A 25,983-nucleotide genomic window follows, 5' to 3' on the forward strand; every position below is an offset into this window, starting at 1 on the left:
TTGCTCGCTCCTGTTTTCCGTCAGTCCTCGGATCAAGCAAGCCTTACGCTCCCTCTCTTTTCAAATAAAAACTGAGAAACCTACGCTGTTGAGTCCTGTGTCAGTTTCTGGTCTGTGACACAATTAGAAATGTGAGCTCCCCTCTAAGTAAGAAATCTCGGGCTATAAGTGTTTTCTTTATGTTTTTCGATAGCTCATGTATTTTTGCTTATTATTCGAATCAATGTTGTTTTTTCATTAAATGACGTTTTTTTTCCGTCACGAATGGGAGCTAAATAATACACAATGTCCTTTCAAGTAAAGAAATATTGAGGTTTAAAGGTATTTCTTAAAAAATATCAGTCGTTTTTTACAGAAGGAACATTATATACCTGTATTTATTTTTATATTTAAATTTGATTAGTGTGTAAATTGTATGTACTTTTAGTATCTGTATGTGGTACCATTATGAGGGACTACTCAAGACTTTGGTATTGGTTTCGGTCTTTAGTGTACATTCTTGTTTTACCCAGGAGGCTAAGCTACACTGGCCATTAAGCTATATTTATTTGAAAACATTTTTTTCAGTGCAATATTTTTATGCACAAAATACATAATAGTTTTTCCGCTAAATATTTGATAAACTGTATGTCCAAATCTTTAAAATTTGTCATGATTGGTCAATTGTCCTCACCTGTGCTGAGTCGTTCAGCCCCAGCTGCCACTCGTTCCCTAATTAGTCCTCTTCCTATTTAATCACGTCATTCTCGTTCACTCCTGGTCAGTCCGTCAGCGAACCTCAGCGCATGCAAGGCAAGCACTTTTGACTCTGGCTCCCATTTTGAACCCGATCTGTTTCCTGTATTGATCCCCGATCCAAGCTACGATCTCCTGTCCCCGATACCCGTATCCTGCCCGATTGCTTTACCAGTATCGATCCCCAATCCAAGCTTCATTCTCCTGTCCCGATTACCCGTATGCTGCCCGATTCCTTTTCCAGTATCGATCCCCGATCCCTGGCTTCCTGCTCGTCCCGGCTACCCGACTTGTTCCACTCTCCGACCACGCTCCGTCTCCCGACCCGGCTACCCGACTTGTTCCAATCTCCCACCACGCTCCGTTCTCCCGTCCCGGCTGCCTGACTTGTTCCGATATCCGACCACGCTTCGTTGGCGAGGGCTTCCGGCTCCACCTGCCCAGATTGCTGTCTTTTTCCTTTCGACCTGACTTCCCGGATCCCTTAATAAAACATAGTGTGAAACGTTACGCATTTGGGTCTCCTGCGTGTATCGGTCGTGACAAAAATTGGGTATGGTCTTAGTTCGACAATAAAAGTTTTAGATATTGTCAGTTTATACAAAGTTGTATAACGAGTGGGCGCTTGGAATAAAGCACAAAAGCTCACGAGTACACACACATACTCTTGAATTCTAACACACTAACGTCTCTAGTTTATTTCTACACAGTTTTATGCATGAGACAACAATGACATTTTGGCTGATGGACAGAAAAAAATAACTGTGCAGGATAAGAACGCTATTTATACCACATGTGTTAATCCCGTGCCCCCCGAGCCAAATGTGGCCCGCCACATCATTGTATGTGGCCTGCGAGACAATGTGTGAGAAGCACAAGAGAAAAATGAACCAAACAATGACTCACAGTTTTAGATATGTCCTGGATGTCGTCAAAGCCAGGTGCCATTTGCGAAGCATCCACTGTAGGTTTTTTTTTTTACCATTAATCAACCGTAGAAAATAAAGGGCAAAATAAAGAATTCTAATATTTAAAAAAAATAGCTCCATGGTATCTTTGCGGGAGTTTACTGAAGCTTTAGCTTCTTTTTATAGTAGATACGAGCTAAGTTACTATATTTCATAAAAATCAAAATAAAAACAGAAAGACTATTAAACAATTAATGGCGGCGCCCTCTGTTGGCTGCGGCTTCATCGGCTCGCTACAACGGGTCAGGTGTATCGACATTTCGTTCTGTGTACATTGTTACAAAGAATGACAATACAAAGGAAATTATTATTATTATGATTAAATAAATCATTTAAATAACTGTTTGTATGCTATTTATTTGTCACTGTTCAGTCTGCATACATTTCCCTAGGTTAAATAAACTAGTGGGAACAAATTCAATCATTGTTTTTACTTTTTTGTTTTTGTTTTTAAACAAATGCACAAGAGATTACATTTTAAGTGAAGGGAAAAAACCCCCTCGATAATTGTTCAAACCGTACATCCCTGAATCATAATTTAATCCTGAGTCTTCAAAAAGACCCCCAGCCCTTCAGCTAAGGCACACTTTTCATGCTATTATTTGAGAGGGCTTTTTCTACCATGTGGCCCCTGAGCTAAAATAAGATTTATATACTCGGCATTCGGTAAAATATAACTACCGGTAAATACAATGATGTAAAAGCTTTAAACTAGCTAGAGCTACATTGCAGTCTCCAATATAAATCTTATCGTAATAAAATACCTACATAATGAAGGGGGATTACCTCGTGTGTGATCCCTTCTCAAGGTGCCTTCATTTTCCTCATGTGGAGGTTTTTGCATTTTTCCTTGCCCTCCTGTAGCTTTTAGATCGGGGGATGGAGTCATAATAGTCTGTGGTTTGCAATAATCTGTGGTCTGTGCATCCCTTTGAGACTCCTTGTGATCAAGGGCGTCACAAACAAACATGACTTGATTGAGGTTTTTGAGTTTTTCCTTACCCTCATGTAGGTTTTAGATCAGGAGATAGTATAATAATAGTCTGTAGTTTGCAGTGGTCTATGGTCTGTAGAGCCCTTTGAGACTACTTGTGATTAAGGGCGTCACAAATAAACATGACTTGACTGAGGTTTTTGAGTTTTTCCTTGCCCTAATGTAGGTTTTAGATCAGGGGATAGTATAATTATAGTCTGTAGTTTGCAGTAGTCTATGGTCTGTGCAGCCCTTTGAGACTTCTTGTGATTAAGGGCGTCACAAATTAACATGACTTGATCTGACTTGACTGAGGTTTTTGAGTTTTTCCTTGCCCACATGTAGGTTTATATCAGGGGGGTGGTGCAATAATAGCCTTTAGTCTGTGCAGCCCTTTGAGACTCCTTGTGATTAAGGGCTAAAGAAATAAACATGACTTGTCTAAGGTTTTTGAGTTTTTCCTTGCCCTCATGTAGGTTTTAGATCAGGGGATGGTGTCATAATAGTCTGTAGTTTGCAATAGTCTGTGGTCTGTGCAGCCCTTTGAGACTCTTTGTGATTAAGGGCCTCACAAATAAACATGACTTGACATGACTATGTTGAGCCATGGCCTTCAGCAAAAAGTATCATAGTAATGGTTTTTTGTTATACTATTTTGTGGCATACTCCTTATATAAATCAAGGAAGTAATTTATTGACAGGGTTGGGTAGGGTTACTCTAAGGTGATTACTTTCAATTACTTTTGGATTACTCCAATACCAAATATGCTAATAAAAGACAAAATAAATTAAATATGAATAAAATGACAAAATTTTGCGCAGGCTCAGGGAGTAACGGAATACTCTACATGGAACGGCAAAAACGATGTTGGCATGCTGTTTGGATTTATTTTCATTTTGTTTCTGTCGCATTTGATGTTAGTTTTGCCGGAGATCAAAGCCAGGAGAGAAAGCTTACCACGTGTTGTGAGTCATCATTTTATACATATTTAGTTTATTTTGTCTTTTATTAGCATATTTGGTATTGGAGTAATCCAAAAGTCATTGAAAGTAATCACGTTAAAGTAACCCTACCCAACCCTGTTTATTGAGGATATTATTTGCATTTTGTTGAGCAGCAATTATATTAGTAATTTTATACTCGTAAACTATTTTCAGAATTTGTGTGGATTACGAAAAGAATAATTCGGACCATATGGTGGGAAATTGTGTAATTTTTCTATTCCGGTTGTCCTGTGCATTAGCCCCGCCCCTTAATGACGTAACGATGACGTACACATCTCGTCAAGCGAAAATTAAACACCAAATCTTTGATTCTCTCATCGGGGGGGAAAACACGATTACCCTCATTTTTCGCAAACACGCTTGGAATATTCAAATATAGTCAATCTTTAACAACATTTAGTGGGTCTTATTATGATCGCAGCAAGGCTTTAGGGATAGGACCTTAGCTTGGCCTTTTGGCTGAGAGTAAGTGTCCCGGCTCCTAGGCTTTGTAGCGTATTATGAACTGACCGATAACGGATAATGGATAATGAATAACGAAGATAGAACAATAACCCTTAAAACCCCAAAACCCCCTTATTAAAGAAACAGTGCGATTGTTTCGCTTTTTTTCAACTCGCTGATTTCAATTGAGCTTTGTTTTGAAAATCGACACCGGAAGTTGAATGTTCCTCTTCGAACGAGAGGAACCGCGGGGCAACCTCCTCTTCGTTGGCGCTCGCACACGTGGGGGCATCCTTGGCTTGGCACTCACCTTCACGTTCCTCCGGGGAAACACACTTAGAAACCAAACCGCTCCATCATTATCCGCCGATTAAAAGGTCCTTTCTGCACAATATCATCTTAAGGTGACTCCAAATGGTCGTTTTCCCCCACTTTGAGACCTTTCCATCTGGTTGTGAGTTGAAAATGACCCGCTCGTTTCGTAGGCACCAGCAACTAGACGGGACCGGGGAGAAGAACCAAAAATGTCCGAGAAGACCTCCACCACCACGGCGAACCTCATCCTGGAGGACGGGACGCGCTTTACCGGCACCTTATTCGGTGCTAATGTGTCAGTTTCAGGCGAAGTTGGTACGTGAGATATAGCCTCCAAAACGGTATTCTATTTGCCATGTTGTTGACACAAATTCCGTACAATCGTCTTGACGAACCTGTTTGTTGACTTGCTGGAACATGCCCATAATCTTGGTTGTTTTTTTTAATGTAAGTGCTAAAGGAGCTACTCTATAAATTCTTGGAGATTTATTAATTTATAAACAATGGTTTCATTGACAATTGAATACCTCAAATCAAGGTATTATACAACTTGGCCTACAATAGATCAGGGTTTGTTCCAGGTAGCCTTCTTAGATCTCCTGAGTAATGGTCTGGTCAAGTCAATGAAGACCTCCCAAAGTGCTTTACAATTTGCTTCACACTTTCCCCTTTTACACACTAACTAACCAATAGTCAGGGTCTTGCCCAAGAACACTTCGACAAATAACACGGAGGAGCCGGGAATCGAACCTCTTGATCCCAAGACGAACGCTTTACCTCCTGAGCCAATGCCAGTGGACTTGATCTGTAAACAGCCTACGGATGTGTCCAGTATTTGGGCGCATTACTGAAAAATAGTAATTTGTTACAGTTACTAGTTACCTCATTTAAAAGGTAATTGCATTTGCCCACCAGATTACAGACTCAAAAGTAACACATTACTCTGTAAGTACTTACTAGTTAGAAATTACCGTATATACTCACATTGAAGCTGACCTAGAACTGCTTAAAAATAACCACATGATAAAAGAAGTAGAAGAAAACCTGTACACCTACCTGTGGAAGCGTTGAACCTTTCATATTTTTTGGCTGGTGCAATCTTGAGAGCTTGCAAATGATCAATTAGCCAAGACACTCCATATCCAGTTTGTCTCTTCAAACAACTTGAAGATCTGCTCCATTTCTCGGCGATGTCCAAAATGTTTTCTTTTTTTTCAGGCAATTCCATAATGAAAACATTTCGGCACTCTTTCACTGTGAATTCTGTGCTCACATTTTCCATATTGATTTAGTTGTTCCTGTATAAGCCACGCCCCCTCCCATGCTCTGCCTACCCTTCGCTATTGGTGACACACAATCAATTTTGCACATATAAACTGACGCCTTGATTTGAGTATTTTATAGTTGTAGCTTCAGTTTGAATGTGAGTATACACGGTAGGGAGAATATCAGTTGGGATAAATTCAAGGCCCTCGTACTCGGTCCTTAAGAGGGCGCCGCTGTCACAGTATTCTGTTCTATTTTGTAATTATGCACCCATCCATCACTGATGAGTGATGTTGCTTGTGGATATAATGTTGTTACTCACCAAACAAAGGAGACATTGTCAAAAAACTTTATAAACTTTATAATCCACTATTTGCTTCTAAAAAGATGCGAAGTAACGCACCGTGTTGTAATGCCAGTTGAATTACAAAATATTAATAACACAGTACAGAACTTGTTCCCGGGCAAAATTATCAAGTTCCTGGAACGCGCTCCTTTGTAACGCGTTACTTTCATTACTGGGTCATAGTGATTTTTAGGAAATTGGATTTCTAACTGGCTTAGGAAATAGTTGTCTTAAACACAATGTCTTAGTGGTTGATAGTTTTTATTTTAGTTCTACTTCTAATAATTACAACCTGGTTTTAACACTGTTATAACATAGGAGGGGTACGATTGGCCTAAAAGAAATCCAGCCCGACCCAAGATCGGGATTTTAAAGCTTTACCCAGTCTGAGCCCGGCAAATTACTTGGATTTGCAAGACCGAGCTCGAAGCAAACCCGCAGTTTAATGTTTTATTTGTGGGTTTTTAAGGGAAGGAGAGGCGATTTAATATAAATAAAACTGAAGCCTGTCTTGTTACGAAATCTAACTGAAACGACTATCTTTTATATTTCTGTGTCTGCAGAGGTTACATTAACCAACAATTTTCCACTAATAAAATCGTTTTAAAGAGTTGACAGGACTATTTGAAGGCTGTCTTTGTCATTTTGCTGCGTTTAAAATTGGGCCATGAACCACAGCAGCAATACGTCAATAAGAATCTAGCGCAGAGAAAGAGACGGAGAAACGAGGAACGACAATGTTGGGTTGAAAACAACCAGAGAAAGGAAAGAGTTCTTTGAATTTTCATTCCAAGAGTTCGGGATGTGTTGTGATAATGCGACTTCAGGATTTTTTTTTTGCAGACCATGATCTCTCGTGGCCAAAACTACTAATGGCCTTGAAAGGCCTTAGTGCGCTTTGATGTTAGCGTAGCATCACATACACTGTATATATATAATTTTTTTAATCTGCTAGAGAGAAGCCCAACCCAAACGTAATGATTGACATTTCAGGCTGGGCTTGGGTTTAGGATTTGACCTCTGCAACATAGTCATGACATTAATTATGTAACGGTTTGTATTTTCTATTAATGAGTGTATTACTTTCCCATTGAAGTGTTCCAGACAGGCATGGTGGGTTACCCAGAAGCTCTGACCGACCCATCGTACCGCTGCCAGCTCCTTACACTCACCTACCCTTTGGTGGGCAACTATGGCGTGCCAGCAGAAGAAGAGGGTGCCTTTGGTCTGAGCAAGGTGTTGTGAGATGAAGCTAGAGTTTTGTTGAACAGATATTTTAAAAGCAGGATTATCAAGGAGTTCCAATTCCCTTCTTGAAGTGGTTCGAGTCATCAAAGATCCATGCCGCTGCGCTGATCATTGGAGAGCTTTCGGAGAGTGCGAGCCACTGGAGCTCAGTCAAATCTTTGGACCATTGGCTCAAGGAGCAGGGAGTTCCTGGCCTTCAAGGTAGGAACGTGTTAGAGAGTTTGTGAATTGGTTAAAATTACTCTAAAGCAGTTTTTTCAAATAAAGGACCTGCATTGAGCTTGTTGTGTTCTCGCATAGGCATCGACACCCGCTGCCTCACCAAAAAGATCCGTGAGAAGGGGACCATGTTAGGAAAGCTGGTTTTGGAGGGGACACCCGAGGACAGCGTGCCATTTGACAATCCAGACAAGAAGAACCTGGTCCAGGAGGTGTCCATAAAGGTGAGGCTTATATTTCTGTTACATTCTTGAATTCTCTTAAACCAAATACAGTGGAACCTCGGTTCTCGACCATAACCCGTCCCAGAACCCTGTTCGAAAAGCGATTTGTTCGAACATAGAAATCATTTTTCCCATTACAAATAATGTAAATTGTTTTAATCCGTTCCAACACCCTGAATGTTTACCTTTGTTTACCTTTAAGACACCAATAACATAAATGTAACCCAGGCTAAGCGTACGTTCGCGTTAGCGTAATCTTCCGTACAAAAGATTACGCTAACATGAACGTGTAAAAATAAAAAAAGCATAAAGAAAAGAATTATGAATAGGATTTTTTTACCTTTGTGGTGGTCAGCAGAAGGCGCAGATGGACGGTGAGAGGGATGGAGGAGGAAGGAAAATTATTGTTTGGAAGGAGAGTCCCCTTCCATAAAAACTTCAGGGAGCTCTTCTATATGAGGGGTGCTCACACCTTCAAATCTCTTGGCTACGGATGACTGGCTACAGGATGTTCTTTTCTCTTAAAATAACTATCCAAAGACACTTGCTTCTGCCTTCTTTTTAGCACTTTTGTAGCGATGCCTCTCTCTGTTGGAAAAACATGTCTGGCGACAGTAGTAGACAATGAAATTCATTGTCGATTATTTCTTTTATCGATTTTTGTGGACAATGTCTAACTTATCGGTGCAGCCCTACACAACAGTGGCTGTCAATGGCAATGGATTAGGTTCAATCAACAGTTAGTTGTTTTCCCCTGGCAAATAACAAAGCCTTTGACCTGAAAATTGATTGTAAATCAGTCTCTACTACCAATAAAGTTTGAATATTGCTAGTTTATAAACATTAATTTGATTGTTTTTCTGTCAAGGAGCCTAAGTTATTCAACCCCAGTGGTAACTTACGGATCACTGTGGTGGACTGCGGCATCAAATACAACCAAATCCGCTGCTTGGCCGAGCGAGGGGCCCGCGTCACCGTTGTACCTTGGGACCATCCGTTGGACCCTGCTGGTCAAAATCACACACAGTGTCACGGCTAAACAATCAGCCGTTGTTTATTAATATTGAGTTCGTTTCTCCACTCTAGAATTTGACGGATTGTTTATCAGCAACGGTCCCGGCGATCCCCTTCTCTGCCAGGCCGCCATCGACAACTTGCGCAAGGTAGTCTTGGTGGATAGCCCAAAACCTGTTTTCGGAATATGCCTGGGACACCAGCTGCTCTCCCTTGTCATCGGAGCAAAGACCTACAAAATGAAGTGAGTAATTCATTGTGTATCAAAGTGATTTCCGTTTTTATTCATTGGTGTCGATCTTTGTGGCTCAGCTGTATCATTTACATTCTAAAGCACATCATGCTCTGCTAAATTTTAGGATGGGCAAGTGCTGCTACCAGCTTTGTTTACGCTATCTGTACCTCACTGGTGTGTTGTTAATTTTACCTTTGGGCCTTCACTTCAGTCTGAATTAGTAATGTGTCGTTCACAAACGGAGCAATTGTCCACAACGTGGTTAATTATTCTTCATAATTTACATGAGAAGGAAAAAGATGGCGGAGGCTGTCAAAACTGGAGTTCTGCCAAGCTTTTACCAACAAGACATTGTCCCTTTGCTTCCACATTTTTGTTAGCCATTAGATCAGGGGTGTCAAACTCATTTTAACTCGGGGGGGCCACACGATGGAACAAACAGTTTCTCGGGGGCTGGACTAGTAGATTAGAATAGAATAGAATATACCTTTATTGTCATTGTTTCAAAATGGGTTAACATATTGTGACAACGAAATTGGGCATGACACTCCAGTTTTACACATTCACAGTGAGGTATGAGCCAAGAAGATAAAGGAACAGAGAAGATAAGGTTATAAAACAAGGGGGATAAGGCTATAGTTATAAAGAGAGAAAGAAAAAGAGAGAGACAGAAGTAAGAGAAAGCGAAAGAGAGAAAAAAGAGAGGGCGGGATAAAGAAAGAGAGAAAGAAATAGAGAGAGTAAGAGAGAGAGATACAAGTACAGTGTCTTTGTTCGAGGCACCTGGCTTTGGCAACATCAAGTTCAACCTGCAGTTTGTTTTTCTCTTGCGCTTCTAAAAACGTTTTCTGGCGGATTCAATCCTTAGCGGGCCTGATCTGGCCCGTGGGCAGCCTGTTTGACACCCCTGCATTAGATGTTCTTTGGCTAATGTTTTCACGATAACACTACAAAGCTAACTACTTACAGTGGTGGGTTGGCGGTTGCATCCCTTAACCAATAGGGCCATAGGGGCACCATTTCCTATGATGTGTCTTGGGCAAGTACAGTCTGGTGACGCCCATCACTCTCGAACCGGGGACCCCCCGCGTTTTGGGCGAATGTGCTAACCACTGCACTATGGAAACTATGAGAAATTTTAGGTCATAAAAGCATAGTTTGTGTGTGACATTCAATCCATTCGTTCCTGAATTTGATTGACTGGCGCTAAGGTTTGAGAGAAGCAAATATAATTTACAAATATTACTGTTTTGCTAGAGGCAGCACGGCGCAGTGGTTAGCGCGTGTGCAGCACAGTTCTAAGGTCTTGGGAACCTCCTGTCTGGGTTCAAATCCAGCTACCTACCGGACTTACTGTGCGGAGTTTGTATGTTCTCCCCGTGCTTGCGTGGGTTTCCTCCGGGCACTCCGGTTTCCTCCCACATTCCAAAGACATGCATTTCAGGTGGATTGGCCGGTCCAAATTGTCCCTAGGTGTAAATGAGCGAGCGAGTTGTCTGTCCCTGTCTGCCCTGCGATTGGCTGGCAACCAGTTCAGGGTGTCCCCTGCCCACTGCCCGATGATTGCTGGGATGGGCTCCAGCACTCCCGCGACCCTACTGAGGATAAGCGGTGCAGCTAATGAGATGAGATGAGACTATTTTGCTATGGCAAATATTCAAGTGACTTGTTTTTTCGCACTGGAATGCAAGAATAATGCCAACTTTTTTGAAAGCACTTAACTCTTTTGCTGGGTTTTATGAGAATATAATAAAAACATTTCAAATCAGCAGCTAGTTGTGTGTCGGTCAGTTATTTATCATTTCAAGTTAAACCTTTTGAACAAGTCATTGCAGTTCCAACTTTTTAACAAGTCCGGGTTGTGTGATCTACATGTCAGTGACCCACTTAACTCCTCTTGATGTGAAATGAATTATCTTGTCATTCTCAGCAGCTGTGTGTCAATGTTTAAATCATGGCCCTGCAAACACAGATGTTCGGCTTCTGTTTTATCGGGTTTACCCAAGGTTATCACAGCCAAGAAATATTTGTGGAATGACAACTTGTTGGAACTTCTTGGGAATGTATCCATAGATCGGAGTGGACAGTGTATCACACATGGGCCAGTTGTAGCATTACATCTTGAGTTATCTGTATTTTTTTGCATAAAAATGGGTTAAACCCTTATTTTTAATTCATGTTCTCACTTATAAATGTGGCAGGTATGGTAACCGTGGCCACAACCAGCCTTGCATCCACAAGGGAACGGACCGTTGCTTCATTACAAGCCAGAACCACGGCTTTGCCGTGGACCCCGACACACTGCCAAGCGACTGGGATGTCCTCTTCACTAATGCAAACGACCACACTAACGAAGGCATCGTGCACAACACGCAGCCTCTTTTCAGGTAGCCTACTTAAAATGTCATTTTCCCGTGACCTCCTGAAAGTTATCTTTAAATTTTGTTCCAAACTAGTGTCCAGTTCCATCCTGAGCACATGGCCGGCCCAACGGATCTGGTCGGCTTGTTTGATGTATTCCTAAACACTGTGAGGGACCACAAGGAGGGCCATGCCGGGAAATCTGGTAATATATGCGCTTTCAACATGAAATTGTTTTGCTGAACCTGTTTTTGGTAGTATGATAATTTTACACCTTTTACTTTTTCAGTGAAGCAGCGTCTGATGGACCTGCTCACTCATTTGGGTGCACCCAAGCCTGAAGAGGTTTCCCGACCAAGGAAGGTCCTCATCCTGGGCTCTGGGGGGCTTTCCATTGGCCAGGCTGGCGAGTTTGACTACTCGGGTTCTCAGGTGATTAATGCAGTAATTCTGTCTCCGCTTCGATTTTTAAAAGTGAAAATTACACATGTACTGTTTCTTTATAAGAATTTACTGTACATCATTCTAAAACAAAGGTTACTCCTGTTTTTTAAGGCTATTAAGGCTTTGAAGGAGGAGAACATCCAGACAGTTCTCATCAACCCAAATATTGCCACAGTACAAACCTCCAAAGGTTTGGCAGATAAGGTTTACTTCCTGCCCATCACATCAGAATATGTCACTCAGGTATGCCTTATTGGTATAAAAACAAATCAACATAAGGAATCGTCTGCTCTATAAGATCATAATCACGTTAAAGAAATTATGGATTTAATACGGTGGTGTCACCCATTCCCAAGGTAATTAAAAACGAGCGCCCAGACGGCGTCCTGCTGACGTTCGGCGGGCAGACAGCGCTAAACTGTGGAGTAGAGCTGACTAAGCTTGGCGTGCTCGAGAAGTACAACGTGCGGGTTCTAGGCACGCCAGTAGCTTCCATCGAGATGACTGAGGACAGGAAGATCTTTGTGGAGAAGATGGAAGAGATCAACGAACATGTGGCGCCTAGTGAGGCTGCTGTTTCTGTGGAGCAAGTGAGTGGATGTTTTCAATTGTTTTATGCATTTAAATACTGAAATCTGCAATCACATCTAAACTGCTGTGGAGTTATTTACGGTATGCTCTTAGCAAAAAATTAGGAGGCTCGTTGTTAGGAAATGGGAGTCTGGTTGACTAGGGATTTTCTTTTTTGGTTCTGTCCTCAGGCAGTAGCTGCCGCTGAGCGCCTGGGCTATCCCGTGCTTGTGCGATCTGCCTTTTCCCTGGGCGGCCTGGGCTCGGGATTCGCCAACAATCGCGAGGAGCTCACCTCTCTGGTCACGTCGGCCTTCTCGCACACCTCGCAGGTGCTGGTGGACAAGTCGCTGAAGGGCTGGAAGGAGATCGAGTACGAGGTGGTGCGCGACGCCTACGACAACTGCATCACTGTGAGTCCGAGCTTGGTGCCTTCACGTTTGATGCATTTTGCTTCTTGAAATCACGTATTCAATTGCACTTCCATATATGGGATTCAAATACCACTATTTTTCCATAATTTCCTTCTCATCAGGTGTGTAACATGGAGAACATTGACCCACTGGGCATCCACACAGGAGAGTCAATTGTGGTGGCACCCAGTCAAACACTCAACGACCGCGAGTACAACATGCTTAGGAGCACAGCCTTAAAGGTCATCCGCCATCTTGGCATCGTGGGAGAGTGCAACATCCAATATGCGCTTAATCCCGAATCAGAGCAGGTACAATACAAAATGGCGATGTTTACACTTTTTCTGAAAATGGATTGGTTCTTCTATGTCTCTCTTCAAACGTCAATACAGTTGACAAATAGAGCGAGTTTCTAATGCCAGTGTCAATAACGGGTAACACTATCAATCTTGTCAATGATGCCATCTATAGTAGAATTAGCAGCGCTTGGGCTGCAACCGTTTACAGCCCTTGCAACTACTGATCTTAGCTAGTTGCTATCACTAGCTGTGTTCTTGATAGCCTTATGTTTATTTACCTCTGCAAGAATTCCAATTATCCATCCATCCATTGTCTTCCCCTTATCCTTGGTCGGGTCGCGGGGGCAGCAGCCTTAAAAGGGAAGCCCAGACGTCCCTATCCCCAACCACCTCTTGCAGCTTATCCGACGGGATCCTGAGGCGTTCCCAGGCCAGCCTAGAGACAGTCTCTCCAGCGTGTCCTGGGTCGCCTCCGGGGCCTCCTGCCGGTGGGACATGCGTGGAACACCTCCCGAGGGAGGCGTCCAGGAGGTATCCTTATCAGATCCCTGAGCTACCTCAACTGGCTCCTCTCAATGCGGAGGATCAGTGGCTCTACACAGAGTCCCTCCCCGATGACTGAGCTTCTTACCTTATCTAGAAGGGAGAACCCAGACACCCTGCAAAGGAAACTAATTTCAGCCACTTGTATCCGGGATAGTGTTCTTTCGGTCATAACCCACAGTTCATGATCATAGGTGAGGGTAGGAACGTAGATCGACCATTATATCGAGAGCTTTGCCTTTCGGCTCAGCTCCCTCTTCACCACGACAGACCGGCACAGGGTCCGAATGACTGCGGACGCTGCACCGACCCGTCTGTCGATCTCCCGTTCCAATTAATCTTTGTCAAATATTTGGATTAGATAAAAGGGTTGAAAATTCTTAATTACTCTGAGTTAACAATGAAAAATATGTCAATAATGTTTCAATCATTGTACAGTACAGGGCGTTTCAAAACATGTGATATCCTTTGAATATCAATAGTTAATTATTGTTATAAACGAATGTCTTTCCCGGTACTAATTCACGAGCATATCATTTGTATATAAATAAGAAAAACTAAGTAATAATCTGCTGGAAACTGTTACCCAAAATATGCTTCAGTGTGTAGTATATAAATTGCCATATTACACAAGAATTTAGAGCTTACTTAGAATATTGTTTTAATGGAACTGCACTGTTTTAAACATATTTTCAGTACTACATCATCGAGGTGAACGCCCGCCTGTCACGCAGCTCTGCCTTGGCCAGCAAGGCGACTGGTTACCCACTGGCATATGTCGCAGCAAAACTCGGCCTGGGGATCCCTCTGCCACAGCTCAAGTATGATGAAGATGATGAGGCTGATATGTCTAAAACAATGATTTCACTTTATAATTTTTAATCCATCTCGTGTATGTGTGTGTTTTTATTTCCCGGAACAGGAATTCTGTCACCAACTCAACCACGGCCAACTTTGAGCCCAGTTTGGACTACTGTGTTGTAAAGGTGCCTCGCTGGGATCTCAGCAAGTTTCTTCGGGTTTCCACTAACATTGGAAGCTCCATGAAGAGTGTTGGTAAGTAACCATGTTGTTAAAGGAGATACTGTGTTATGGTAAAGTGCATTTTTAATGTTATTTGTTCAACATTTAAGAAGATCTTTGTCAACTCATCTATGTAGAATATATATATTTTTTATTGATAGTACATGTCTGTAATTATTTTGCTTCCCCAATAAAATATGCTAAAAATGAGGGTTTCAGTTTTCCATCTTAACAATTATTTGTCTAGGGGAGGTGATGGCTATTGGACGCAGCTTTGAGGAGGCCTTCCAGAAGGCTCTTAGGATGGTGGACGAAAACTGTGTTGGTTTTGACTACACTATCAAGCCTGTGTCTGAACAGGTAAGCAACATTAACAGCTTGTTGATTGAACATTCGTCATCTTTGGGGTTGATAAAAGTAATCATCGATTTTATTACCCAAGCAGTTGAATGAATGATGAATGTTTTTTTTAAAAAACAAACAAGGAGTAAAATGCACCTCTCACAGGAGCTCCAGACACCGACGGATAAGCGGATCTTTGTTCTTGCCGCCGCCCTGCGTGCCGGCTACACAGTGGACCAGCTGTATGAGCATACCAAGATCGACCGTTGGTTCTTGTACAAGATGAAGAATATTGCGGATCACGAGCGTCTGCTGGAGACGTTCAACCAGGTGGGACGGATATCTAACTAACCATAGAACCAGAGTATGGGTCTTTTATTCCTCTGGATTCTATTGAGCAGGACGGGAGTCTCATGCCGCCTGAGGTACTGTGCAAGGCAAAGCAGCTGGGATTCTCCGACAAGCAGATCGCACAAGCTGTGCAGAGGTGCGGAGAGTTTGTTTTGTAATGCTTCATAGTTGAGCTAGGGTTACAAACAATGTTCCTTCTAAGCTGCGCGTGTGCGCAATCGCGCACTGCCCGCACATCATCAGCGCACAAGAAAATTCTATCCAGCGCAATGTTCCCTCTAAGCTGCGTGTGTGCGCAATTGCGCACTACCCAGAGCTTTTATGTGCACAAGAAAATCTAGCCAGCTCACAAAAATCAGGGCTCCAAATTGCTAATTAAGAAGCGAATTAAGTCAAAGTTACAGTGCATGAAGGTAAAAATACACGGGTTCCCCTGAAGCTGTGTTCTAAATGCGGTATTTTGAAGTCAAATCGAAGTAGAACGAAGTTGAGTTAAGTCAGTTTTTTGAGAACCGGCTTCTTCGGCTCTGGTCAGTAAAATAAACCATTTCTTTTGGGTCTTAAACGGCTCTTTGTGTTGTTTTTGCTTGTTTCATCCCTATATGACCAAATATTATGTAAAATTATGCACAAAATGACTTAAAGGAAGGGGAAATAAAACAAAAAAAGAAAAAAATACCAAAATGAAAAAGTAGTGAAAAGCTGAGAAAAAAAAGAAACAAAAGGAAGAGAAAAAAGAAGGAAAAATTAAGAAAAAAGCCACACACACAAAAAGAGAAAGAAACAAAGGGAAAAAAGTAAATGGAGAACAAAAAGAAAAAAGTAACAGCTAGGAAAAAATAAACACAATGAGATTTTTTTTAAAGGAATTAAAAAAAATTAGAAAAAAAGAAGAAAAAGTTTGTGTTGCATTCAAATAATTTCCAATTATACCAAGTCAATCTTGTTGCCAACATTGTACTTCCACTAAAATATGTGCAACCGTCTAAATAACCCCCCAAAAATGTTAGTATTATGCTACAAAAGATACTAGGAAAAAAAAAGAAATGGCAATCTTGTGAAAGAATTGTTGTAAAAACAAATGACGTTTGTAGGCTGTACAACCTTAGGAATAATACATGAGTCAATTCATTCAAAAGTGAAAAAAAAAAATTGCATTGCTGGAAACTCGGCAAAATGTAACTTGATGTAAAGTTTTGGACATGTTTGATAATGACTTAGTTGCCACACTTGGGATTGCTGTTGCTCACTGTTGTTTCAAGCGTTGCTCACCGACTTTGTGTGAACGCTCAGACCCGTAAGGGAAATTACAGGGAACATTGGTTACAAATAGAACATCTGACTTTGTGAAAGAAGAAAAATGGTCACACCCATTATTTCGTCCTTGCCTTTTCTAACTACAGCACAGAGCTGGCTGTAAGGAAGCTGCGCCACGATTGGTCCATCCTGCCCGTTGTCAAGCAAATCGACACTGTGGCAGCTGAATGGCCGGCCTTCACCAACTACCTGTACCTCACCTACAACGGCACCCAGCACGACCTGAGTTACAGCGACATGCATGTCATGGTGATTGGATCGGGCGTGTACCGCATCGGCAGCAGTGTTGAATTCGACTGGTGCGCGGTGGGCTGCATCACGGAACTTCGCAAGGTCTGTCCCAGGACCACCACAGTTGCTGTAAATTACAGCCCTGATTGATTTTGAACATCAACTTGTCTTCCGGCAGATGGGCTTCAAGACTATCATGGTGAACTACAATCCAGAGACGGTCAGCACGGACTACGACATGTGTGATCGCCTCTACTTTGATGAAATCTCCTTTGAGGTGCCTTTTGGACAATTTTTATTATAGAAGAAATGAGTATAAACCACCCGACATATGACGGGGGTGTTGTTCTCAGGTGGTGATGGACATCTACGAGATGGAAAACCCAGAAGGTGTGATCCTTTCCATGGGAGGCCAGCTGCCAAACAACATTGCCATGTCGCTGCACCGCCAGCAGTGCCGCATCCTAGGAACCTCGCCCGAATCCATCGACTCTGCGGAGAACAGGTTCAAGTTTTCCAGAATGCTGGACACAATCGGAATCAGCCAGCCCCAGTGGAAGGAACTCTCTGATACTGAGGTGACATTACTACTTTTTGTTTTTTAGGTGGGGTTTAAGTTTCAAACTTTTTTTCAGAAAAAAAAGCCTACTTTTATTATTTGCAGTCCGCTATAAGTTTTTGTGAGACAGTGGGCTACCCATGTCTAGTTCGACCATCCTACGTGCTGAGTGGGGCTGCCATGAATGTCGCTTACTGCGACAATGACCTGGAGAAATTCCTGAGCAGTGCGGTGGCTGTGTCCAAGGAGCATCCTGTCGTCATTTCCAAATTCATACAGGAGGCCAAGGTGAGAACAATAAAAGAGTTAACCATTGAAACTAGCTTGTTGCTTTTTCTGGATCAAACTGGAATAATAACAAAAAATTGCACCATAAATGTTTGACCATTTCATAAGAATAATTAGTTCTAATTAATCAGTTTTCATTTTACCTCTGAAAAATGATGGGTCCCGGGGACTCGCATGCTCAAAAATCTATGGGTCCCAACAGAGATCTTTGGGTCACCCAAAATTTTGTGTTATCGATGTTGAAATTGTAAATCGGTGACAAATATATAATAAAAATATATATATTCATTCAGTTTTAATCATCAAATTATTAATTCATTTTCTGCATCAAATTATTGTTGGTAATATACCGATTAAAGGGATAACCACAAACCTGTCTTTTTTTCATTTTCTCCTTTTATACCCCCTTGTTTTCTTAACTTCTTTATACAACATAATCATTCGTAATATAATGCATCAAAGCAAGTGAACCGTTTGAGAGCCGGCTCTCTTGAATGAGTTGAGCCGAAAAAGCCGGTTCTCTAAAAAGAGACGGACTTTTCACCACACTACTCGAGATCGGCGTGCAGACGAAAACTGGAACCGCGAGACCAAAACAACATCTGCCGGATCTGCCTGACGAAAAGTTTGGAGTGCGGTAAATCTTTGTTTAAAAAAAAAATGTAATCGGGTAATAATGACAATTTTGTGTCAAAAAAGTTGATTTGACCCAATGCGTCCCCAGTAAAAATGAGGCGTCTAGGACGCAGGGACGCGGGCAAACGAGAACCCTGATTAATACAAGATATTTTAAAACTTATTTTTTACTTGATAATGATCAAACAACAATATTTCACTTTGATATGAACATTTGCAAAATCGGCACAGTATCGTAAAACTTCTTTGTTTAAATGTAAATGCCCTCTGTATCAAGCTGGGCAGTTTGCTGCTGCAAGTGGTCGTGACGCTAGCCTCTGGGATGCTTTCATTGATGGATAGCGTTCCCAACGTTACCATTGCTTGCTTGTTGCCGCTAAATCGGCACTGCCATAGCTGCGCTAGTTGCTAATGTTACCACACCTCGACTAGTTACTAATGTAACTGTGTTAGCCAAAATGAGCGCTGAACCAGGGGAGTAACTGCCTGAACCTGAAACGCAATAGAATGTCAAGACTTTTTTTTTATTATCATCCTGGTGTCCACCGCTACTTGTAGTTTAGGTCAATATCTACTGTAAAATGAGGACTACAAAGCACACCTGATTAAAAGCCACATGCTCAAATTTAAGAAGCAACTCAATTTTGTTTTTGTACAAGCCTCACCGGTTTTAGAGCCGCTGGTTTAATCCTGGGCCAACCACCAGGGGCATTTGACGTTGATGGCTTGGGCTGCTGAGTGCAAACCTGAAGCCATTTTCAGCTCTCCTGCTAGTTGTTTGTACCACTTATATAGTTCTTCCTGCTGGCGCCTCCACCTTCTCAAAATTGATTCATGTATGCCAAGTTTACGGGCGGCGGGTCGATTTCCTTCATCTGCCAGAGTGATCGCGTCTAACTTATACTCAACATCATACACCTGTTTTGTGTTTCCCATTTTTATGAGGGTTAGTGCAAGTGACTGAATTATAATAACGGAAGGCATGATTAATCATTCAATTAAATTGGACTTCTGTGAATTACTCATTCATTTTTTTGGTCTACGGTTGCTGGGCAAAATGTTTTTCCCGCCACAAAGAAAATAATAAGCAACTTCATAGTTAAAGCCTCGGTGTTTAAAATGTGACAAAAAGTAGCGGCTTGTTAGTCTGGAATTTATGGTAAATCTAATTTTTGGATGACCAGCTGGCAGTTACTTAATAATGTGATTCATTAGGAAATAGACGTGGACGCTGTGGCGTGCGACGGTGTGGTCATGGCTTTTGCTGTGTCGGAGCATGTGGAAAATGCCGGCGTGCACTCGGGTGATGCCACACTAGTGACACCCCCTCAAGACCTCAACCAGAAAACCATTGAGAGGATCAAAGTGATCGTCCACGCCATCGGCCAAGAACTGCAGGTCACGGGACCTTTCAATCTGCAGCTCATTGCAAAGGTGATGAAAATTTGGAGGTCTTATGGAATTGTTGTTTGTTTTTTGATGAACGAATGTTATTTACCGTATTTTCCGCACTGTAGGGCGCACCGGGTTATAGGGCCCACCCCCAAAAAAAAGTTTTTGGTCCTATATCTTCCATACATAAGGCGCACCGGATTATAAGGCGCTACAATGGGAACGTGGACAAAACAGTCAGATAGTTCAGTCCAATTTATTACCCCCTTAACATTCCCAAAGCTTGCAAAGAAGCAAATACGTGTCGTAGACACGTGCGGATGCGGTGTCCGTACGATGTCACTCAAATGCATCGTTCCAAATATCTTTCGGAAGGTTTAAGTCTTGGGATTCAAGAAATGCCAACCATTCTTTAGTTTCTATTTTCTTTTTCGCTCGCAACTTTACTGTGCATATGACAATAAACACTTGGAATTGAGTTTAATTTCAAAAAAGACCCATTGTAGTGGGTTTTACATAATTCACCCATGGAACCATTGTTCAGTTAGTGAGTTCCTAGGGGGACTCTTAATTCTGCCGGCTTGAGCCACTCTCTTGTTTGGTTTGTTTTGTAAGTTTCGATTGCAAGTTTAAATGTCATTAAAGCAGCTTTCGTTGGCACCTTTGTTTGACACTCCTCCTACGACTCCCGTCTCAGGCCGCTACTCCATCACAGAAACATCGAGATCAGTCTGAAACAAGATACTGGGAAAATATATAGCCGGAGTAGCTCACCGAAGTCGTTGCGTTCAATAATAATGTGGAACCATGGTCCTCTTATATCCGTGAGTGTAGTAAATCCAGGAGAGTAAAATATTTACAAATACAGAATGGTAAAACGTGTTTCCTCTATGCTGTAGACAACCAAACTTGCTATTCACATTCATCTTTTTTGGCAAATAGCAGGCTTTGTTTTGCCCCTTTATCCTATGCGAGCCTGTAAATGATAAAAAGGATCCGCCCCCTTTACCTCCGAATAACTTTAGCCAATAGTGATCGATTCAAATGACGATTGACACATTGGGTGGGAAATGAAACGCCGGCATATGTATCCCAGCATACACCGCGGACCACATCGCCTACGAGGAAAAATCTAGTCGGCGGCTGCTTGCCTTTGTTGCGAGACCTTGCGACTTAATATTGATCCATATATAAGGCGCACTGTATTATAAGGCGCATGGTCAGTTTTTGAAAAAAAAAAGGCTTTTAGGTACGCCTTATAGTGCGGAAAATACGGTATTTTAATGTAGCTTTAATTATTGCACTGTTTTGTCATGTTATATCATGAATAACATTGATTGAATGTTTGTGTCACCAGGACGACCAGCTGAAGGTGATTGAGTGCAACGTTCGTGTCTCTCGCTCCTTCCCCTTTGTATCCAAGACACTGGACCTGGACCTTGTTGCCTTAGCGACACAGGTTATCATGGGAGAGGAGGTTGAGCCAGTTGGCCTTATGAAAGGAAAGGGCATTGTTGGAGTCAAGGTGAGCTCTAGTTCACAATATTTTCCTCCTCTTCCTCCATTGACATCAAGTGCATGTGCGCGTTCTTCTCAGGTTCCCCAGTTTTCCTTCTCGCGATTGGCGGGCGCAGACGTGGTGCTCGGCGTGGAGATGACAAGTACTGGGGAGGTGGCATGTTTTGGGGAAAACCGCTACGAGGCTTACCTCAAAGCTATGCTGTCCACCGGTTTCAAGATTCCCAAGAAGAACATTCTGCTATCAATTGGTAGTTACAAGGTGGGGTTTATTTTTGTTTTATTTTGAGTTTTGCAATTTCTCATCATCAGCAGCATTTAGCGTGTTGTCCATAAGATGATTCGTTTTGTTTTCGATGTTTGTAGAACAAGAGTGAGCTGCTGCCCACAGTCCAGGCTCTGGAGGCAATGGGTTACGACCTTTACGCTAGTGTGGGCACGGCTGATTTCTATACAGAACATGGGGTCAAGGTAAGATGACCCACAAGGACGTAAAAAGTCGTAAACTTCTGAGAAGCAAATGCAAAATGTCCCTTTTTAGCCCTCCACAATGAGACTAATTATCGTATTCCCCGGACTGTAAAATGCACCCAAAACCCCAATTGACCATAAATTTGAATGTATGTGTGCAAAATTAGAATTGCGTTACCATATTTTTGCCTTTTTGATCAGTTGATATATATATTTTTTTTGCTCACCACAATTGCATAATAATGGTGGCAATGGGGATCGAACCAGGTAGCAACGGTAGGAGTAAAGATCGACCTTCAGTGAAGAAAACAAGTATTTGAACACCCTGCTATTTTGCTATTCCGCCCACATAGAAATCATGGAGGGGTCTGAAATTTTCATAATAGGTGGATGTCCACTGTGAAAGAGAGAAACTAAAAAGCAAAATCCAGAAATAACAATGCATGTTTTTTTTAACGATTTATTTGTGTGATATAGCTGCTATTAAGTATTAGAATATTTAGTACAGCGGCCTTTGTTTGCTATTACAGAGGTTCCTTGTAGTTTTTCACCAGGTTTGCACACACTGCAGGAGAGATCTTTGGCCGCTCCTCCTCACATATCACCTCCCTAGATCAGTCAGGTTTCTGGGCTGTCACTGAGAAACAGAGTTTCAGCTCCCTCCAAAGATCTTTGGAGACTGGCTGGGCCATGCTAGGACCTTGATATGCTCCTTACGGAGCCACTCTTTGGTTTTCCTGGCTGTATGCTTCGGGTTGTTGCCATGACCCATCTTCAATGCTCTGACTGAGGGAAGGAGGTTGTTCCCCAAAATCTCACAATACACGACCCCAGTCATCCTCTCTTTAATGCAGTGCACTCGTACTGTCCCATGTGAAGAAAAAAAACCCAAAGCATGATGCTACCACTATCATTCTTCACAGTAGGGATGGTGTTCTTTGGATTGCACTCTTCATTTTTCTTCCTCCAAATTGAGACCCCACAAGGTGATATCTTGCATGGGGCTCCATTCCGATTGAGATTGACCGTCATGTTTAGCTTCCTTCATTTTCTAATGATTGCTCCAACAGTGGACCTTTTATTCACCAAGCTGCTTAGCAATTGCGCCATGGCCCTTCCCAGCCTTGTAATGTCTTATAATGCGTAAATACGGTTATCAAAAATGTTTTTCCCAGGTGACAGCTGTGGACTGGCCCTTCGAAGAAGATGTCAGCGAGTGTCCCACTAAAGAGAAGCAACGTAGCATCATGAACTACCTAGAAGAGAACCACTTTGACCTTGTGGTGAACCTTTCGATGAGGAACAGCGGAGGCCGGCGCCTCTCCTCTTTTGTCACCAAGGGGTACCGCACCCGCCGCATGGCCATCGACTGCTCTGTGCCGCTTATTATTGACATCAAATGCACCAAACTCTTTGTTCAGGTACCCACTAAAATGGTGATGGATGTGTTTGTACTGTATGTTGCTTTAGAAAATCCATTATATTCCGACACTCAAACTACATAACAAATCATTACACTATGAATAAACGTAATAGGTGAATGTTGGACTGCTTGCCTGTAGGCTCTTCGTCAGATCGGTCGAACTCCACCAGTGAAGACTCACATTGACAGCATGACATCACAGACCCTGGTCCGACTGCCTGGTGAGTGATCTGGAGGAAGTATGGAGAGTATATATTATCTTTCACAGATTCCTCATCCCAAATGCGACATTGAAAATTTGTTGTTGTTTTTTATCTCCCCTCCAGGGCTTATTGACGTCCACGTCCATTTGAGGGAACCTGGCGCTACCCACAAGGAGGACTTCTCCTCTGGCACTGCGGCTGCCCTGGCAGGAGGAGTGACCATGGTGTGCGCCATGCCCAACACCTCCCCCGCCATCATCGATCTCGCCTCTCTGACCCTTGCACAAAAGGTACTGCAGAGGAATTCAAAAAATGAGAAAGTCTCATTGATTGAACGTGACTTGACTTGAGTCAAGTTAATTCCTACGATTTTTAATTTCGTGTGTCTAGATCTGTGTTTCTTTGTTTCATATCCGCATTCAACGAACCCAACTTCGGTGATAAACGAAATGTGATTTTTTTTTTGCGGGGGGGTCAATTTCATGACTGTTTTTCTACTGGTGCACAAAATGAGCCATGCAGAACCAAACCAACGTAGTGCATGAAGTCACAATAAATTACAGAACACTTGTTCCTTTAAAGGCTAGAGTTGCTTAACTTGGCAATGCAGATAGGAAGCTGACTCCCATCCGTTCTATAATACATGATAATATTGTTTGTGTCACACTACTCGTTTTGCTGTGGATTGAAAAATGAAGAAAGTACTACAATGACATTTACGCGCCGATCACCCCTACGTGCGCTAACTTCTGCACATTGACCAAGTAATGTAAAATGATCATCTGCAGCCAGTGATGGCCAAGCAGGACATGTAATTGTGTACTGTATTGAAATGATAAGTTAATGAGTCTTAATCTTTGCTGCAGAGGCTTCACAAACACCTAGAATTCGATTGAACCCGAGTTAAACACTGGCCTAGATGCTAGCCTAGCTGGACCAGATGCTTCGACTGGCAATCATGTGACCTCTCATCTCTGACTTGTGCTTCCATAGCTCGCGAAATCCAGCTGCCGCTGCGACTACGCCCTGTATTTGGGTGCAGCCTCAGACAACGCTGCTGTCCTGCCAACCATTGCTAATCAGGCCGTTGGGCTAAAGATGTACCTGAACGACACTTACTCCACTCTCAAGATGGACAATGTCTCACTGTGGATGGAGGTAAGTTCTGCAACGCCATCAGTTAAACTGTTTGTTAAAACATGTCCGTGAAGCTTTAGGATTATTTACCTTTATTTTATCGAAAGCCTCGAGATTTTTGAATATAGTGTTGATTCGATAAAACAGGTTGAAAAACACTGCCTCAATTTATAGACTGAAATTGCTCTTTATTTTCCTTTGAATTAAAGTAATGCAGATCCTTGTTGGATGAAAAAAATGCAAAATATATATAGCAATAGGTTGGTCAGGGGGGAAGGAATCAATGTTATCTTGTAGCCCTGTTATGATATTTAAAACATTTTGGGTGTACTATATGATAGGAAAGCACAATTTTGGGAAAAAAAATTAATTCCAACTTTTCAGACCAATATTGCAATTTCGATGCGATTTTCTCTTTTTAAAAGAAAAGTGCATTTTCTGTGTTAGTTTTCTTTTTTACGTGTACTTATTCTTAGTGAGCAGTGTTTCCTATAGAATTTTGTGAGACCTCAGTGGTTTGACCGTCTAAGGCAGGAGTCTAACATGCAGCTCAGGTCAATTGCGGCCCACAGGGTGATCATTTGACACCCCTATTATAATGTGAAAGTTTAAAAGGACAGTTGTATAATTCAGTGCCTCCCAGTGGTAGAAAAAAAAAGCTTTCATTAAAAAGGACAATATTGATTTAAAAAATCCAAAATACACAAACTATAATATAAACGTGCATTCAGGAAAAAAAAATACTTGTTGCTCGAGAAATTTGCATTTTTTTCTACATAACATGGGATGATTGTCAGCCAACTTGCTGCCAAGGGTAAATGAAAAACCTCAAATAGGCTAGGCAAGAAAATGGGAGGTAAAATTTTGCCTTTTGGTCACTATTAGTCTCCATAGTTTGTATTCTTCCTTGCACTTGTTTTATTGGTTGCATTACACAATACAGCAACATCTTGTGGTCAAATAATACACATTGTCCCTTTAATGAAGATAAAGCCCATGCGAGTAACTGATTCATTTATACTTTTTCACATTAATGTAATCATAGTTTCACATCCATCCTTTTTTCTTTTAGATCTTATTTTGTGTAGCAAATGAAAAAATATATTTGATTGGAATGTTTTTAATCAAGTTTTCAGTGGAAAACCTGATTTTGGCCAGTTTCACCCAGACCCTAGCTCCGTAGCAGTGCTAGGATTTAAAGGGATAGAACTATTTCAAGGCAGTGGAGTACTTCCGACGCTGCGTTGTTCACGTTTTTGTTTTGTTTTCCTTTTTTTAATTCATTATTTAGCGTTTTTCCATCTTATTTAAGCTTATGTTGATCTTTATTAAGGAAAAAGAGTTGTAAGAATTGCATCATTTTTGGGGGTGCTTGTGTTGAGTTTCTAGGATGCTCGAGCACCCCGAAAACCAGGCTGGTTACTTCCATGGCTAAAAGTTCACTGTAGATTTAAAGGTAATGGCGTGGGG

At 42.0% G+C, this 25,983-nt stretch overlaps 1 protein-coding gene across 1 annotated transcript in view; it reads left to right on the top strand.

The window, feature by feature from the left end:
* Window positions 1-4,291: 4,291 nt before the first annotated feature.
* The window catches only part of cad (carbamoyl-phosphate synthetase 2, aspartate transcarbamylase, and dihydroorotase), a 34,276-nt gene continuing 12,584 nt past the window's right edge, over window positions 4,292-25,983 (top strand). The window contains exons 1-31 of the mRNA XM_088324806.1: window positions 4,292-4,529; window positions 4,611-4,755; window positions 7,149-7,288; window positions 7,372-7,501; window positions 7,601-7,743; window positions 8,612-8,753; window positions 8,830-9,001; window positions 11,194-11,379; window positions 11,449-11,558; window positions 11,643-11,785; window positions 11,909-12,040; window positions 12,154-12,387; window positions 12,559-12,780; window positions 12,903-13,091; window positions 14,319-14,443; window positions 14,545-14,678; window positions 14,893-15,005; window positions 15,153-15,317; window positions 15,389-15,474; window positions 16,742-16,988; window positions 17,065-17,163; window positions 17,240-17,464; window positions 17,551-17,733; window positions 19,585-19,803; window positions 21,119-21,286; window positions 21,359-21,541; window positions 21,646-21,750; window positions 22,926-23,171; window positions 23,313-23,394; window positions 23,500-23,666; window positions 24,370-24,534. Coding sequence (XP_088180932.1) covers window positions 4,650-4,755; window positions 7,149-7,288; window positions 7,372-7,501; window positions 7,601-7,743; window positions 8,612-8,753; window positions 8,830-9,001; window positions 11,194-11,379; window positions 11,449-11,558; window positions 11,643-11,785; window positions 11,909-12,040; window positions 12,154-12,387; window positions 12,559-12,780; window positions 12,903-13,091; window positions 14,319-14,443; window positions 14,545-14,678; window positions 14,893-15,005; window positions 15,153-15,317; window positions 15,389-15,474; window positions 16,742-16,988; window positions 17,065-17,163; window positions 17,240-17,464; window positions 17,551-17,733; window positions 19,585-19,803; window positions 21,119-21,286; window positions 21,359-21,541; window positions 21,646-21,750; window positions 22,926-23,171; window positions 23,313-23,394; window positions 23,500-23,666; window positions 24,370-24,534 — 4,761 coding nt within the window. The 5' untranslated portion in view covers window positions 4,292-4,529; window positions 4,611-4,649. The remainder of the gene's footprint in view (window positions 4,530-4,610; window positions 4,756-7,148; window positions 7,289-7,371; window positions 7,502-7,600; window positions 7,744-8,611; window positions 8,754-8,829; window positions 9,002-11,193; window positions 11,380-11,448; window positions 11,559-11,642; window positions 11,786-11,908; window positions 12,041-12,153; window positions 12,388-12,558; window positions 12,781-12,902; window positions 13,092-14,318; window positions 14,444-14,544; window positions 14,679-14,892; window positions 15,006-15,152; window positions 15,318-15,388; window positions 15,475-16,741; window positions 16,989-17,064; window positions 17,164-17,239; window positions 17,465-17,550; window positions 17,734-19,584; window positions 19,804-21,118; window positions 21,287-21,358; window positions 21,542-21,645; window positions 21,751-22,925; window positions 23,172-23,312; window positions 23,395-23,499; window positions 23,667-24,369; window positions 24,535-25,983) is intronic.

This window comes from Urocampus carinirostris, chromosome 20, assembly GCF_059441175.1.
Source record: "Urocampus carinirostris isolate Australia breed hairy pipefish chromosome 20, RoL_Ucar_1.0, whole genome shotgun sequence".
In the NCBI taxonomy this organism is placed as follows: Eukaryota; Metazoa; Chordata; class Actinopteri; order Syngnathiformes; family Syngnathidae; genus Urocampus; species Urocampus carinirostris.